At 37.2% G+C, this 16,103-nt stretch overlaps 2 protein-coding genes and 1 long non-coding RNA gene across 3 annotated transcripts in view; 2 read left to right on the top strand and 1 right to left on the bottom strand.

The window, feature by feature from the left end:
• Window positions 1-16,103, bottom strand: part of LOC134807254 (uncharacterized) — a 209,688-nt gene that overhangs the window by 32,435 nt on the left and 161,150 nt on the right. The window lies entirely within an intron of this gene.
• The window catches only part of SLC22A24 (solute carrier family 22 member 24), a 69,559-nt gene that overhangs the window by 38,209 nt on the left and 15,247 nt on the right, over window positions 1-16,103 (top strand). The window contains 2 exon segments of the mRNA XM_063782989.1: window positions 1,649-1,772; window positions 9,826-9,941. Of these exon segments, the coding sequence (XP_063639059.1) occupies window positions 1,649-1,772; window positions 9,826-9,941 (240 nt within the window).
• Window positions 11,597-12,987, top strand: LOC104001205 (telomeric repeat-binding factor 1-like). Its single transcript, XM_063782988.1, has one exon. The coding sequence runs from the start codon at window positions 11,634-11,636 to the stop codon at window positions 12,807-12,809; it is 1,176 nt and encodes a 391-aa protein (XP_063639058.1). The 5' UTR covers window positions 11,597-11,633; the 3' UTR covers window positions 12,810-12,987.

The following is a 16,103-nucleotide window of genomic DNA, read 5'->3' as shown; positions in this document are numbered from 1 at the left end:
CAGTTTTAAAAGAGAAACAGTGCATAAATGTTTGAAAAATTTGCAGCCTGATGATGTGATAGAAAAGAAAAACCCATTTTCTAAGGAGAAATTCAAGTCTACTGCAGAAACTTGCGTAAGTAATGAGGAGCCAAAGGCTAATCACCAAGAAAATGAGGAAAATGCCTCGAGGGCATGTCAGAGACCTTTGGGCAGCCCCTCCCATCATAGGCCTATTTACCTAGGAGAAAAAAAATGACTCACTGGGCTAGGCCAAGGGACCCCCTGCTGTGTGCATCCTAGGGGCATGTGTCCTGAGTCCTAGCCACTGTAGCCATGGCCAAAAAGGGCCAAGGGACAACTTGGGCTGTGGCTTCAGAGGATGCAAGCCCCAAGCCTTGGCAGCTTCCACATGATATTGAGCCTGCAGGTGCACAGAAGTTAAAAATTGAGGTTTGGCAACCTCCACCTAGATTTTAGAGAATGTATGGAAATGCTTAGATGTCCAGGAAGAAGTTTTCTGTGGGGCAGGGCCCTCATGGAGAACCTCTGCTAGGGCAGTGCAGAAGGGAAATGTGGGGCCAGAGCTCCCACAGAGAGTCCCCACTGGTGCACTGCTGAGTGAAGCTGTGAGAAGAGGGCCACTGTCCTCTGGATTCCCGAACTGTAGATCCACCAACAGCTTGCACCATTTGCCTGGAAAAGCCACAGACACTCAATGCCAGACTGCAAAAGCAGCCAGTAGAGGGGCTGTACCCTGTCCAAGCCACAGTGGCAGAGCTGCCAAAGACCATGGGAACCCAACCCTTGCATCGGCATGACCTGGATTTGAGACATGGAATCAAGGAACATCATTTGGAGCTTTAATATTTGACTGCCCTGCTGGATTTTGAACTTGCATGGGGCCTGCAGCCCCTTCATTTTGGTCAAATTCTCCTATTTGGAACAGGTGTATTTACCCACTGCTATACCTCCATTGTATCTAGGAAATAACTAACTTGCTTTTGATTTTACAGGCTCATAGGCAGAAGGGACTTGCCTTGACTCAGAAGAGACTTTGGACTGTGGACTTTTGAGCTAATGCCGAAAAAATTAAGACTTTGGGGGACTGTTGGGAAGGCATAATTGGTTTTGAAATATGAGAACATGAGATTTGGGAGGGACCAGGGCAGAATGATCTGGTTTAGCGAGGGACCCAGTGGGCGATAATTGAATCATAGGGATGGTTTCTCCCATACCGTTATTATGGTAGTGAATAAGTCTCATGAGATCTGATGGTTTTATAAGGGTTTCCCCTTTTGCTTCTCTTGCCTGCCACCAGGTAAGACATGCCACCATGATTCTGAGGCCTCCCCAGCCATGTGGAACTATGAGTTCATTAAATCTTTCTTTCTTTATAAGTTACCCAGTCTCAGGTATGTCTTTATCAGCAGTGTGAAAATGGACTAATACACTCATGGTTCTGTATAATCACTTTAACAAACACTTATTGATGGCCAGATACATCCTTCACCCTAGGAGTCCGGCAGAGGAGGCCAATTTGCTCAGAAATGACTCTACTATAATTTATAATGTCTGTATTAAATCAAAGGGGAAAGGAATTTCATGTTAAAGGTTAAGTGCCAAATAAGTAATTGTTTACTATACCTATGTTGTCTTCTTTCATCAGGAAGATGGTGGAGTCTGCTCGGTGGCTGATTATCAACAATCAGCTAGATGAGGGCTTAAAGGAGCTTAGAAGAGTTGCACACATAAATGGAAAAAAGAATACTGAAGAGACACTGACCACTGAGGTGATCTGGAAAGGGGAAATGATTGCTGTGATTAAATGAAAACATGACCTCACAATCACACTAGTCTAGGTTCCTGGAGTGACAGAATTAGACTTCTGTGAGTGGAGTCTTACATCTCTGTCCTGATAAAATATATATATCTTTCCTTTTGTCAATGATTTGGATATAGATATTGAAATATACTGGGAGAAGTGGATATAATTGTTTAATTAAATTGGGAAATTTTCATGCTCTTACCCTAGACATATAGGGGAAAGTAATCAAAACACAATTTATTTCTCACTATTTTACTGACTCATGGTCCCCTCTGGGGAAAATAAGAAAGCCAATAAAATAAATCATAATTAATCATACAGAAGATAGATTTAAATGTGATTTTGACCCTTTATGTATTTATTCAATAATTTAATAAATATCCCGTTGAGCACCAAATATAAGTCAAATAAAGTTCTACACAACGTGGATACAGCAGTAAAATAGATAAAAGACCTTTTTGGCATTTACATTGTCTTCATCAGGGGTACTAATATTGTGTGTGCCAGAAAAACAGCTGAGAATTTTTCTTTTTTTGAAGTTTTTCTTCTCATGACTGGAAGCCAGAGCCTGACGTGGCTCATTCAAGCACTCTTTCACTCATTCCTTTAAAAATGCTTATTGCCTACCAGGGTGTACCAGGGTATTGTTAGATGTTGATAAGAGAATAAGTCAGACTCTCTGACCTCAAAGAACTTAAATTTTACTATGGGACACAAAAATTAAGAGATCATTATAATATAGAATAGGTGCTATAATATGGTTATATGCAGAGTATTTTTGAGAAAACACAGAGGAAGTATCCACTTTAGCCTTAATAGGTCAGAAAAGGATTAGGAGTTAGCTGGTAAGAAGGAAGACAAATAGCATTTCAGGGATAAAATGAACTGGTTGGTATAAGCAAAACTAATAAATACATGTCAGTCCTGAAAGAGAGCAAATGCCCTGTAGAAGAACATGTTAGTAAAGGAAAACACAAAGATTCTAGCCTCTGGCCCCAAATGATTTCATCCCTCTGATATGCTAAGTAAATTGACACATGTACAATATCTGGAAAAGTATTATTTCATTATAGCATATGCTCAAAGTCCAGAATTTCAATTAAGTTCGAGTGTGAACAAGCCTACTTATATGTAGTTCTCTAACTATAGGACCTTTGTGTTTGTATAAATTGACCTGTGAAACTAAAGACACAAGACATCTGTCTCCAACACATCCAAAATACAATAATGATAGCAGCATGGAATAACTACTGTAGATATTCCTGATCAAAATGGGAGAGATGTGAGGTACAAGGAGTTCAGAGTAATTATGAAGTGCAGCCAGGCAAATGTTAGAAGTTCCTTGATTAGGTCTCAAGGCATGGAAAATGAAAGCAATTTGGCTCTCTGCTACAATCTCTTCCCTCTTGGATACAATTTATGAGTTTTCTTTCCTCTCATGAAAAAGAACATGTTTGCAGCTGAATGGTACTCTTATTCAGCTTTTCACCAGCAAGATTTGTGGGGTTACACAGCCTTTTTCATTTTGTACTGTCTCTATCCCACGCTATCATGTGTGCAGTGTTTTTTCCACCAAAGATTTCTCAAAAACATCGCAGATCACCTGTCAACCCATTGGGGTTTATTTTTATTAGACAAAATTCACAGCAACAAACATCTTTGAGATAAGCTCTATTCTACCTATGGCTCCTGCTGAGATGGGTGAGAGACCAATGCATCTAAGTATCCTAGAGGCTGTATTTTTTTTATTGAGAGACACATTTTTAATCTCTTTAGAGGGCCCCCTGTTTCTGAATAATACACTGACTCTTTTTTCTTTCTGGGATCTTAAGAAACCATCTCTAGGCCATGTTTTCATAACAGTATTCCAAAGCCATTTCTTTTTTCCTTTATTTTAATTATTATGGGTACATAGTAGTTATAAATATTTATGGGGTATGTGAAATATTTTGATACAAACATACAATGCATAATAATCACATCAGAGTAAATGGGGTATCTATGATCTCAAGCAGTTATCCTTTCTTCATGTTATAAACAATTCAATTATTCTATTTTAGTCATTTTTAAATGTACAATATATTATTGTTCACTTTAGTCACACTGTTGTACCATCAAACACTTGACCTTATTCATTTTATCTAACTATATTTTCGTACCCACTAACCAACCTTATTCCCCCTCCACAACTACCCTTTCTTGTCTCTGCTAACCATCCTTCTACTCTTTATCTCCATGTATTCAATTGTTTTAATTTTTAGTTCCCACAAATGTTCCTGAGAAGATGAAAAGTTCATCTTTCTGTGTCCGGCTTATTTCACTTAACATAATGACCTCCAGTTTCATCCGTGTTGCTGCAAATGATAGAATCTCATTCTTTTTATGGCTGAATAGTACTCCATGTATACATATCACCTTTTCTTCATCAATTTATTTGTAGATGGACACTTAGGTTGCCTCCATATCTTGGCTATTGTGAATGTTACTGCAATAAACACGAAGTGCAGATATCTCTTCAAATATTGATTTCATTTCCTTTGGATAAAAACCAAGTAGTAACATTGCTGGATCATATGGAACTCCTGGGCTTTTTGAATCTTTTTACCTTATAGTAGTGATCCATATAAAGCTAACACTTATGCTTTATTTCTAATTTGTTTGATATTAATAATTGAATATCAGCATTAATTTAATTAACACTTACCTAGTGTAATATTATATACAATTTTTGAATAGCAGCATTAATTCTTGCCTAGTGTAATATTATATGCAACTTTTGAAGAGTAGCATTAATTTAATAAACACTTACCTAGTGTAATTTAAAAAAAAAAAACAAGTAGTAACATTGCTGGATCATATGGTAGTTCTATCTTCAGTTTTTTGAGTAACCTCCAAAATATTCGCCGAAGTGATTGTATTAATTTACATTCCCTCCAACTGTGTATGAGAGTTGAGCTCCTTATATATTCTGGTTATTAATCCCTTGTCAGATGAGTAGTTTGCAAATATTTTCTCCCATTCTGCAGGCTGTCTCTTTACCTTGTTGATTATATCTTTTACTGTGCAGAAGCTTTTTAACATGATGTGATCCCATTTATCCAGTTTTACTTTGTCTGCCTGTGCTTGTGCTTGGCATATTACTCAAGAAATCTTTGCCCAGACCAATGACCTGGAGAGTTTCCCCAGTGCTTTCTTATAGTAGATGTATAGTTTGCAATCTTAGATTTAAGCATTTAATCCATTTTGATTTGATTTTTTATATGGTGAGAGTTTAGTTTCATTCTCCTGCAAATGGATATCCAGTTTTCTCAGCACCATTTATTGAAGAAACTGTCTTTTCCCTAAAGTATGTTCTTAGTACCTTTGTCAAAAATCAGTTCACTGTAGATGTAGGGATTTATTTCTGGCTTGTCTACTCTGTTCCATTGGTCTGTGTCTTTATGCCAGTACCATGCTGTTTTGGTAGTTACAGCTCTGTAGTATAATTTAGAGCCAGGTAACATGATTCCTCCAGTTTTATTCTTTTTACTCAGAGTAGCTTTGGCTATTCTAAGTCATTTGTGGTTCCATTAAAACATTAAGACTATTTTTTCTATTTCTGTGAAGAATATCATTGGTATATTGCATTGTATCTGTAGAATGCTTTGGGTAGTATGGACATTTTAACAATACTGATTAATCCAATCCATGAACATGAAATATATTTTCATTTTTTGTGTGTTCTCTTTGATTTCTTGCATCAGTGCTTTATAGTTTTCATTGTAGAGCTCTTTCACTTCTTTGATTAAAAATTTATTCCTGGGTATTTTATTTGTACCTATTACAAATGGTATTACTTTATTAATTTATTTTTCAGATTGTTCACTGTTGTCATATAGAAATGCCACTTATTTTTTATGTTGATTTTGTATCTTGCAACTTTACTAAATTTGTTTATCAGCTCACAGTTTTTTGTGGAGTGTTGGCTTTCCCAAATATAAGCTTATATCATTTGTAAACAAAGATAATTTAACTTCTTCCTTTCCAATTTGGATGCCATTTATATCTGTCTCTTGTCTGATTGCTCTAGCTAGGATTTCCAGTACTATGTTGAATAACAGTAGTGAAAATGAGCATCCTTGTCTTTTTCTGAATTTTAGGGATAAGACTTTTAGTTTTTATCCACTTACTATGGTACTAGCTATGTGTCTATCATATCTGGCTTTTATTATATTGGGGTATGTTCCTTCTATACCCAGATTTTTTTGAGTTTTTATCATGAAGGGAAGTTGAATTTTATCAAATGCTTTTTCAGCATCAACTGAAATGATTATGCAGTTTTTGTCCTTTATTCTGTTGATAGGATGTATCACATTGGTTGAATTGCATATGTCGAACCATCCTTGCATTCCTGGTCATAAATTCTGCCTGGCCATGAAAAATAATCTTCATCACGTGTCACTGAAATTGGCTTGCTAGTATTTCATTGAGGATTTCTGTACCAATATTCATCAGGGATATTAACCTGTAGTTTTCTTTTTTATCTGTCTCTGTCTGGTTTGGGTATCAGAGTAATACTGGCCTCATAGAATGGGTTTGAAAGTATTTTCTCCTCCCGTATTTTTTCAGAATAGTTTGAGTAGGATTAGTACTAGTTCTTTAAATGTTTGGTAAGGCCAGCAATTTGGGAGGCCGAGGCAGAAGAATTGCTTGAGTCCAGGAGTTCAAGACCAGCCTAGGCAACATAGACCCCATCTCTACAAAAAAAAAAAAAAATCTTAAAAATTAGCCAGGTGTGGTGGTACAGACTGTGGTCCCAGCTGCTCAGGGGGTGAGATGGGACAATCACCTCAGCCTGGAAGGTTGAGGCTGCTATAAGCCATGAAAGCATCACTGCACTCCAGCCTGGACAAAACAGTGAGACAGCATCTCAAAAAATTTTAAAATATAAATAAAAACCAATAAATATTTGTTAACATGCATCAGCGAAGTCATCAGTTCCTGTGCTTACTTTGCTGGGAGACTTTGTATTGTGGCTTCAATGTCATTACTTCTTATTGGTCTGTTCAGGTTTTGAATTTCTTCATGGTTCAATCTTGATAAGTTGCATGTGACTAGGAATTTATTCATTTTTTCTAGCTTTTATCATGTATTGGCATACTGTTGCTCATACCAGCCTTTAATAACCCTTTGAATTTCTGCAGTATTGGTTGTAATGTCACCTTTTTCATTTCTGATTTTATTTGAGTCTTCTCTCTTTTTTTCTTAGCCTAAAAGTTTGTCAATTTTGTTTATCTTCTCAAAAAGCCAGCTTTTGTTCATTTTTTGTATTGTTTTCTATCAATTTCATTTCTTTCTCCTCTGATCTTTATTACTTCTACTATTTTGGGGGTTTGGTTTGCCCTTGTTTTTCTAATTCTGTAAGACACATCATTAGATTGTTTAGTTTTTTTTATTTGTTTGTTTGCTTGCTTGCTTGTTTGTTTTTTTGAGATGGAGTCTCACTCTGTCACCCAGGCTGGAGGCCAGTGGTGTAATCTTGGCTTACTGCAACCTTCAGCTCCCAGGTTCAAGTGATTCTCCTCCCTCAGCCACCCAAGTAGCTGGGTGGCATGTGCCACCATGCCTGGCTAATTTTTGCATTTTTAGTAACGATAGGTTTTCACCATGTTGGCCAAGCTGCTCTTACATGCCTGACCTCAAGTGAGCCACCCACTTTGACCTCCCAATTGCTGAGATTATAGGCGTGAGCCCCTGTGCCTGCCAATATTTGAAGTTTTTATACATTTTGGATGTAGGCACTAATTGCTATAAATTTGCAATTAGTACCACTTTCTCTCTGTCCCATAGGTTTTGGTATGTTGTGTGTCCACTTTCATTTGGTTCAAGATAGTTTTAATTTCTGTCTTCATTTATTCATTAACCCACTGGTCATTCAGGAACATACTGTTTAATTTCCATGTGTCTGTATAGTTTCTAAAGTTTCTCTTGTTACTGAATTCTAGTTTAATTCCATTGTGGTAAGGGATGATGCTTGATATTATTTCCATTTTTTAAACTTTTTAAATTATACTTTAAGTTCTGAAATACATGTGTAGAACATGCAGGTTTGTTACATAGGTATACATGTGCCATGGTGGTTTTCTGCACCCATCAACCCATCATCTAGGTTTTAAGCTTCACATGCATTAGGTATTTGTCCTAATGTTTTCCCTCCTTTTGCCCCCACATCCCCCAACAGGCCCTGGTGTGTGATGTTCCCCTCCCTGTGTCCATGTGTTCTCATTGTTCAGCTCCCACTTATGAGTGAAAACTCGTGGTGTTTGGATTTCTGCTCCTATGTTAGTTTACTGAAAATGATGGTTTCCAGCTTCATCCATGTAGGGACATGGATGAAGGACATGAACTCATTATTTTTTATGGCAGCATAGTATTCCATGGCATATATGTGCCCCGTTTTCTTTATCCAGTCTATCATTGATGGACATTTGGGTTGGTTCCAAGTCTTTGCTATTGTGAACAGTGCTGCAATAAACATATGTGTCTTTATATTAGAATGATTTATAATCCTTTGGGTATATACCCAGTAATGGGATTGCAGGGTCAAATGGTATTTCTGGTTCTAGATCCTTGAGGAGTTGCCACACGATCTTCCACAATGACTGAACTAATTTACACTCCCATGGTGTAAAAGCATTCCTATTTCTCCACATCCTCTCCAGCATCTGTTGTTTCCTGACTTTTTAATGATCGCCATTCTAACTGGCATGAGATGGTATCTTACTGTGGTTTTGATTTGCATTTCTCTAATGACCAGTGATGATTATCTTTTTTTCATGTTTGTTGGCTGCATAAATATCTTCTTTTGAGAAATGTCTGTTCATATACTTCACCCACTTTTTGATGGGGTTGTTTTTTTTTCTTGTAAATTTGTTTAAGTTCCTTGTAGATTCTGGATATTAGCCCTTTGTCAGATGGATAGATTGCAAAAGTTTTCTCCCATTCTGTAGGTTGCCTGCTCACTATGATGATAGTTTCTTTTGCTGTGCACAGCCTGAAATATTTACTTACTGGAGCTGTATGTAAAAGTCTCCCATATCCTGCACTAAATCATAAATGTAAGAAATGAATTAATATTATTTTTTAAAATAATGTTTGTACTCCTGTGCTAAATACATTTTATATTTACATGTAAGACTTCAGATAATTATTAGATAATCCCTATGAAAGAAGCGCTAAATTCATTTTCTAAATGATAAGAAAACTAAGCACCTGAGATAAGTAATATATCAAGTGGCAGGGCTGAAATTCCAAGCCAGACTTGTGCAAGCCTAAAACCATCTCCTTTCCAACAACTATATTTCACTTCTTCAAATATCTGGCTTAGGCAAAAATCATACTCCATCAACACATCCCCAACTTCTTTCCTTGCCTTCACTTCTGTGCACTCCACTCATGAGGGGACCCAGCAATCCCATTACTGGGTATATACCCAAAGGATTATAAATCATTCTACCATAAAGACACATGCACACATATTTTTATTGCAGCACTGTTCACAATAGCAAACACTTGCCTGGCATATCTAGAGAATAATTGCTCAGAAGCTAATCATAAAGTGGACCCAGCTTTCAAGAAAGCTATTGACTTATAAAAATAAACAGCTTCTCTCATAACAAGGGAAGGACAAGTATTTTATGCCCAGTGGATAAGAAAGAAACCTTTAACCTTTAAACAAATACCGTTTCATTGCCTCCAATTTATAATGCAAATATTTTTGTTAATGCTTTTACCTATCACTGGCTCAGTGTTTAACCTGGTTTTATTCCTATATAATTCCTCTGAGTTCCCATTTCTTCCTACACCTTTTGTAACACTTCACACATGAGATGAACTATTTAATGCTCATATTCCCCACTAGACAGAAATGTCCTTGAGGATAGTTAACAATATGTCTATCTTGTTCTCTAGTACTTACCACTATGCCTGACACATTATTGACATCTCACAAATGCTTGTTGTTATTTTTGTTGCTGAAGCTTGTGAGATCCACCATGAAGAAGGAGTTGGATGCAGTACAAATTAAAACATCTGTTTTTTCCCTGTTCCATGCACCCAAATTGCGAATGAGAGTCTTCGGCCTGTGCTTTGTGAGGTAAGTTCCATTTGGTGATGATTCACTTTAAAATATTGGAGACACAAAATTGTTTCTTCTTTCAAAAGATTAGCAGCAGCATTTGGAGGACATTTAATACATAAGAGAAAATCACATACAAATGTATGCCTCTAAGTGCCACATTTTTAGATAGCCTAATATTATGACAGGACAGTGGGACCTAACTACATAGTTAAAACTTATCAGCATCATATTCCAGCACAAAGTTTATCACTGGATATTATGGTGATGGTAAGTTTTACCATAAAACATAGTTTAATTTTTTGATTTTCTAACTTTTTATTCACTAAAGAAGTTACATCAAGTGGCTATCTAGATCAATTTTGCAAATCTATAAAACTATGTAACCACCACCCAGACAAGCTCATTTTCAGCATCCTGAATCGTCTCTCATGTCTCTTTCACCCTAGTTAATACTTCTCCAAAACCACCAACTGTACTTACTGCTGTCCCTGCAGATTACATTTGCTGGTTCTTGAATTTAATATTAATGGAATCATGCTATCTGTGTACCTTTAAATATGTGAAATTTACTCATTTTGTCTTGCATAACAGTAATTTGGTCTTTTAATTGTAGGTCATTTTCTCTTATATGAATATTCCATAAGTTATCTGTCTATTCTGGTGTTCATGGGTTTTGGATTTTTTTCCACTTGTGGGCTATTATGAATTCCTGGGCTTAAGGCACAAGTATATTTGGCTATAGTGAACTATCAATCAATATTCCAAAGTGGATGTGCAAATGTGCACTTCAACTGGCTAGCCATATGTAGAAAGCTGAAACTGGATCCCTTACACCTTACACAAAAATTAATTCAAGATGGATTAAAGACTTAAATCTTAGACCTAAAACCATAAAAACCCTGGAAGAAAACCTAGGCATTACCATTCAGGACATAGGCATGGGCAAGGACTTCATGTCTAAAACACCAAAAGCAATGGCAACAAAAGCCAAAATTGACAAATGGGATCTAATTAAACTAAAGAGCTTCTGCACAGCAAAAGAAACTACCATCAGAGTGAACAGGCAACCTACAAAATCGGAGAAAATTTTCGCAACCTACTCGTCTGACAAAGGGCTAATATCCAGAATCTACAATGAACTCAAACAAATTTACAAGAAAAAAACAAACAACCCCATCAAAAAGTGGGTGAAGGATAGGAACAGACACTTCTCAAAAGAAGACATTTATGCAGCCAAAAAACACATGAAAAAATGCTCACCATCACTGGCCATCAGAGAAATGCAAATCAAAACCACAATGAGATACCATCTCACACCAGTTAGAATGGCGATCATTAAAAAGTCAGGAAACAACAGGTGCTGGAGAGGATGTGGAGAAACAGGAACACTTTCACACTGTTGGTGGGACTGTAAACTAGTTCAACCATTGTGGAAGTCAGTGTGGCGATTCCTCAGGGATCTAGAACTGGAAATACCATTCGACCCAGCCATCCCATTACTGGGTATATACCCAAAGGATTATAAATCATGCTGCTATAATGACACATGCACATGTATGTTTATTGTGGCACTATTCACAATAGCAAAGACTTGGAACCAATCTAAATGTCTAACAATGATAGACTGCATTAAGAAAATGTGCACATAGGGCCCCGAGCCCGCGGGGCTGTGCGGATGGTAGGGATGCCGACCCTACCGAGGAGCAGATGGCAGAAACAGAGAGAAACGACGAGGAGCAGTTCGAATCCCAGGAACTGCTCGAGTGCCAGGTGCAGGTGGGGGCCCCCGATGAGGAGGAGGAGGAGGAGGACGCGGGCCTGGTGGCCGAGGCCAAGGCCGTGGCTGCCGGCTGGATGCTCGATTTCCTCTGCCTCTCTCTTTGCCGAGCTTTCCGCAACGGCCGCTCCGAGGACTTCCGCAGGACCCGCAACAGCGCAGAGGCTATTATTCATGGACTATCCAGTCTAACAGCTTACCAGTTGAGAACGATATACATATGTCAGTTTTTGACAAGAATTGCAGCAGGAAAAACCCTTGATGCACAGTTTGAAAATGATGAACGAATTACACCTTTGGAATCAGCCCTGATGATTTGGGGTTCAATTGAAAAGGAACATGACAAACTTCATGAAGAAATACAGAATTTAATTAAAATTCAGGCTATAGCTGTTTGTATGGAAAATGGCAACTTTAAAGAAGCAGAAGAAGTCTTTGAAAGAATATTTGGTGATCCAAATTCTCATATGCCTTTCAAAACCAAATTGCTTATGATAATCTCTCAGAAAGATACATTTCATTCCTTTTTTCAACACTTCAGCTACAACCACATGATGGAGAAAATTAAGAGTTATGTGAATTATGTGCTAAGTGAAAAATCATCAACCTTTCTAATGAAGGCAGCGGCAAAAGTAGTAGAAAGCAAAAGGACAAGAACAATAACTTCTCAAGATAAACCTAGTGGTAATGATGTTGAAATGGAAACTGAAGCTAATTTGGATACAAGAAAAAGGTCTCACAAGAATCTTTTCTTATCTAAGTTGCAACATGGAACCCAGCAACAAGACCTTAATAAGAAAGAAAGAAGAGTAGGAACTCTTCAAAGTACAAAAAAGAAAAAAGAAAGCAGAAGAGCCACTGAAAGCAGAATACCTGTTTCACAGAGTCAGCCGGTAACTCCTGAAAAACATCGAGCTAGAAAAAGACAGGCATGGCTTTGGGAAGAAGACAAGAATTTGAGATCTGGCGTGAGGAAATATGGAGAGGGAAACTGGTCTAAAATACTGTTGCATTATAAATTCAACAACCGGACAAGTGTCATGTTAAAAGACAGATGGAGGACCATGAAGAAACTAAAACTGATTTGCTCAGACAGCGAAGACTGATTGTGTTTGTAAAAGCTTGATGAAAGGACAGTTAAGTATTTTGATCACTGCATTTTGTTTGAAACTTGTGTCATTGATGTAATTTAAAACTTTTGTTTAAAGCATTACAGTATTTTTCTGTGACCATCAATTAATATGAGGGTTTGTGCTACAAGAGTTAAAGCATATGCTATCCTTGTATTCTTTAAGAACCTTATTTTGATAAAATGTAAATTTGTTGAACCCTGCCACATTTAGTATCCCCACCCCCAAATCCTGTTCCAATGAAAAAATTAAAACCTGATACGAAAAAAAAAAAATTTTCAGTTAACCTATTTTGTGTCTGTAGGCTGACCTCAACCCTGTAACGTAACCCATTAAAATGAATTTCTTTTTTTTTAAGACAGAGTTTCTCTCTGTTGCCCAGGCTGGACTACAACCTCTGCCTCCCAGGTTCAAGCGATTCTCCTGCCTCAGCCTCCTGAGTAGCTGGGATTACAGGCACACACCACCATGCCCAGCTAATTTTTGTATTTTTAGTAGAGGCGGGGTTTCACCATGCTGGTCAGGATGGTCTCCAACTCCTGACCTCATGATCCACCCACCTCGGCCTCCCAAAGTGCTGAGATTACAGACGTGAGCCACTGCGTCCTGCCTAAAATGAATTTTCTAGATGATTGAATAACAGTAGTCCTTTGATAGAAGATAATGACTTGGTTTATGGCCTTAATATACTACTTAATTACTTAAGATGTTTATTAATAGAATGATAAATGTACAGAGTAACCTATAAGCATGACATACTTTTGCTTTCAGTAGTTTCATGTAAAGAAAAAAACTTGAAAATAGTAATACCTGAGGACCCATGGGAATAATAGACACTGGGGAGGTAGGGTGGGGAGCGGGAGCAAGAGCTGAAAAACTACCTACTGGAGACTGCGCTCACTACCTGGGTGACAGGATCATATGTACCCCAAACCTCAACATCACACAGTATACTCAGCTAACAAACCTGCCCATGTGTTTCCTGAATCTAAAATAAAAATCGAAATAATTTTTTTAAAAAAGAAAAAGACAATAGTATTACCCATGGGACAAAATTTGTACTATTAGCAAGAATCATTTTGTGTCTCATTTAGAAACAATTTGACTTTTGTTCCAGTGTTTAAACTTTGACAAAAATGGTTTTGAATAGATCTTTATAACCTGATGCCATAAATACAAGATTCTCTGATACCTTCATTTAATATATCAATATTGGGCCTAAAACAGTATTCTGTAAAACTTAAATTGGTATTAACTATGATCATCTTGATGTCTATGATAGATAATAAACAAGGTCATACATACCTTACTAAACAAAAAAAAAAAAAAAAGAAAAGAAAATGTGCACATATACACCATAGAATACTATGCAGCCATAAAAAATGATGAGTCCATGTCCTTTGTAGGGACTGGAAACCATCATTCTCAGCAAACTATCGCAAGGACAAAAAACCAAACACCGCATGTTCTCACTCATAGGTGGGAATTGAACAATGAGAACACATGGACACAGGAAGGGGAACATCACACTCTGGGGACTGTTGTGGGGTCGGGGGAGGGGGGAGGGATAGCATTAGGATATATACCTAATGCTAAATGATAAGTTAATGAGTGCAGCACACCAACATGGCACATGTATACATATGTAACAAACCTGCACATTGTGCACATGTACCCTAAAACTTAAAGTATAATAATAACAAATTTTTTTAAAAAATACAGGAAAAAAAGAATTTTAGTTGTTCCATATTTTGCCAATATGACTTATTCTGAAATCTTTTAAGTTCATAATTCCAATGACTGCATATAGTATCACATTGTAAATTTAATTTGCATTTTATTTTTTTAACTTACATTTTAAGTTCAAGGGCACATGTGCAGGTTTGTAATATAGGTAAACTCATGTCACAGGAGTTTGTTGTACAGATTATTTCATCACCCAGGTATTGAGCCTAATACCCATTAGTTATTTCTCCTGATCCTCTCCCTCCTCCCACCTTCCCCCATTAGGAAGGCCCCAGTGTCTATTGTTCCCCTCTATGTGATGATGTGTTCTCATCATTTAACTCCCACTTGTAAATAAAAATATGCAGGATTTTGTTTTCTGTTTCTGCATTAGTTTGCTAAGGATAATAACCTCCAGCCCCACCCATGTTCCTGCAAAGGACATCATTCCATTCCTTTTTATGGCTGCATAGTATTCCATGGTGTATATGTGCCACATTTTCTTTATCTAGTCTATTATTGATGGGTCTTTGGGTTGGTTCCAAGACTTTACTATTGTTAATAGTGCTGCAATAAACATACGTGTGCATGTGTTTTTATGGTAGAATGATTTATAATCCTTTGGGTATATACCCAGCAATGGGATTGCTGGGTCAAATAATATTTCTGGTTCTAGATCTTTGAGGAATCACCACACTACTCTCTTCTACAATGGTTGAACTAATTTACACTCCCACAAACAGTGTAAAAGTGTTTCTACTTCTCCACAGCCTCTCCAGCATCTGTTGTTTCCTGACTTTTTAATGAGTACCATTCTAACTGGCATGGGATGGTATCTCATTATGGTTTTGACTTGCATTTCTCTAATGACCAGTGATGATGAGCTTTTTTTCATGTTTGTTGGCCACATAAATGTCTTCTTTTGAGAAATGTCTGCTCATGTCCTTCGCCCACTTTTTGATGGGGTTGTTTGTTTTCTTGTAAATTTGTTTAAGGTTCTTGTAGATTCTGGATATTAGCCTTTTGTCAGATGGGTAGCTTGCAAAAATTTTCTCCCATTCTGTAGGTTGCCTGTTCACTCTGATGATAGTTTATTTTGCTGTGCAGAAGCTCTTTAGTTTAATTAGATTCCATTTGTCAATTTTGACTTTTGTTTCAATTGCTTTTTGTGTTTTAGTCATGAAGTCTTTGCCCATGCCTATGTCCTGAATGGCACTGCCTAGCTTTTCTTACAGAGTTTTTATGGTTTTGGGGTTTTACATTTAAGTTTTTAATCCATCTTGAGTTAATTTTTATATAAGGTGTAGGAAAGGGATCCAGTTTCTGTTTTCTGCATAAAGATAGCCAGTTTTCCCAGCACATTAATTAAATAGGGAATCTTTTCCCCATTGCTTGTTTATGTCAGGTTTCTCAAAGATCAGATGGTTGTAGATGTGTGGTGTTATTTCTGAGGTCTCTGTTCTGTTCCATATATATATATATATCAGTACCATGCTGTTTTGGTTACTGTAGCCTTGTAGTATAGTTTGAAGTCAGGTAGCATGA

The sequence above is a fragment of the Pan troglodytes genome, chromosome 9 (assembly GCF_028858775.2).
Source record: "Pan troglodytes isolate AG18354 chromosome 9, NHGRI_mPanTro3-v2.0_pri, whole genome shotgun sequence".
NCBI lineage: Eukaryota > Metazoa > Chordata > Mammalia > Primates > Hominidae > Pan > Pan troglodytes.
Note: the sequence above shows the minus strand (reverse complement) of the source record. Positions and strands in the feature narration are given on the sequence as shown.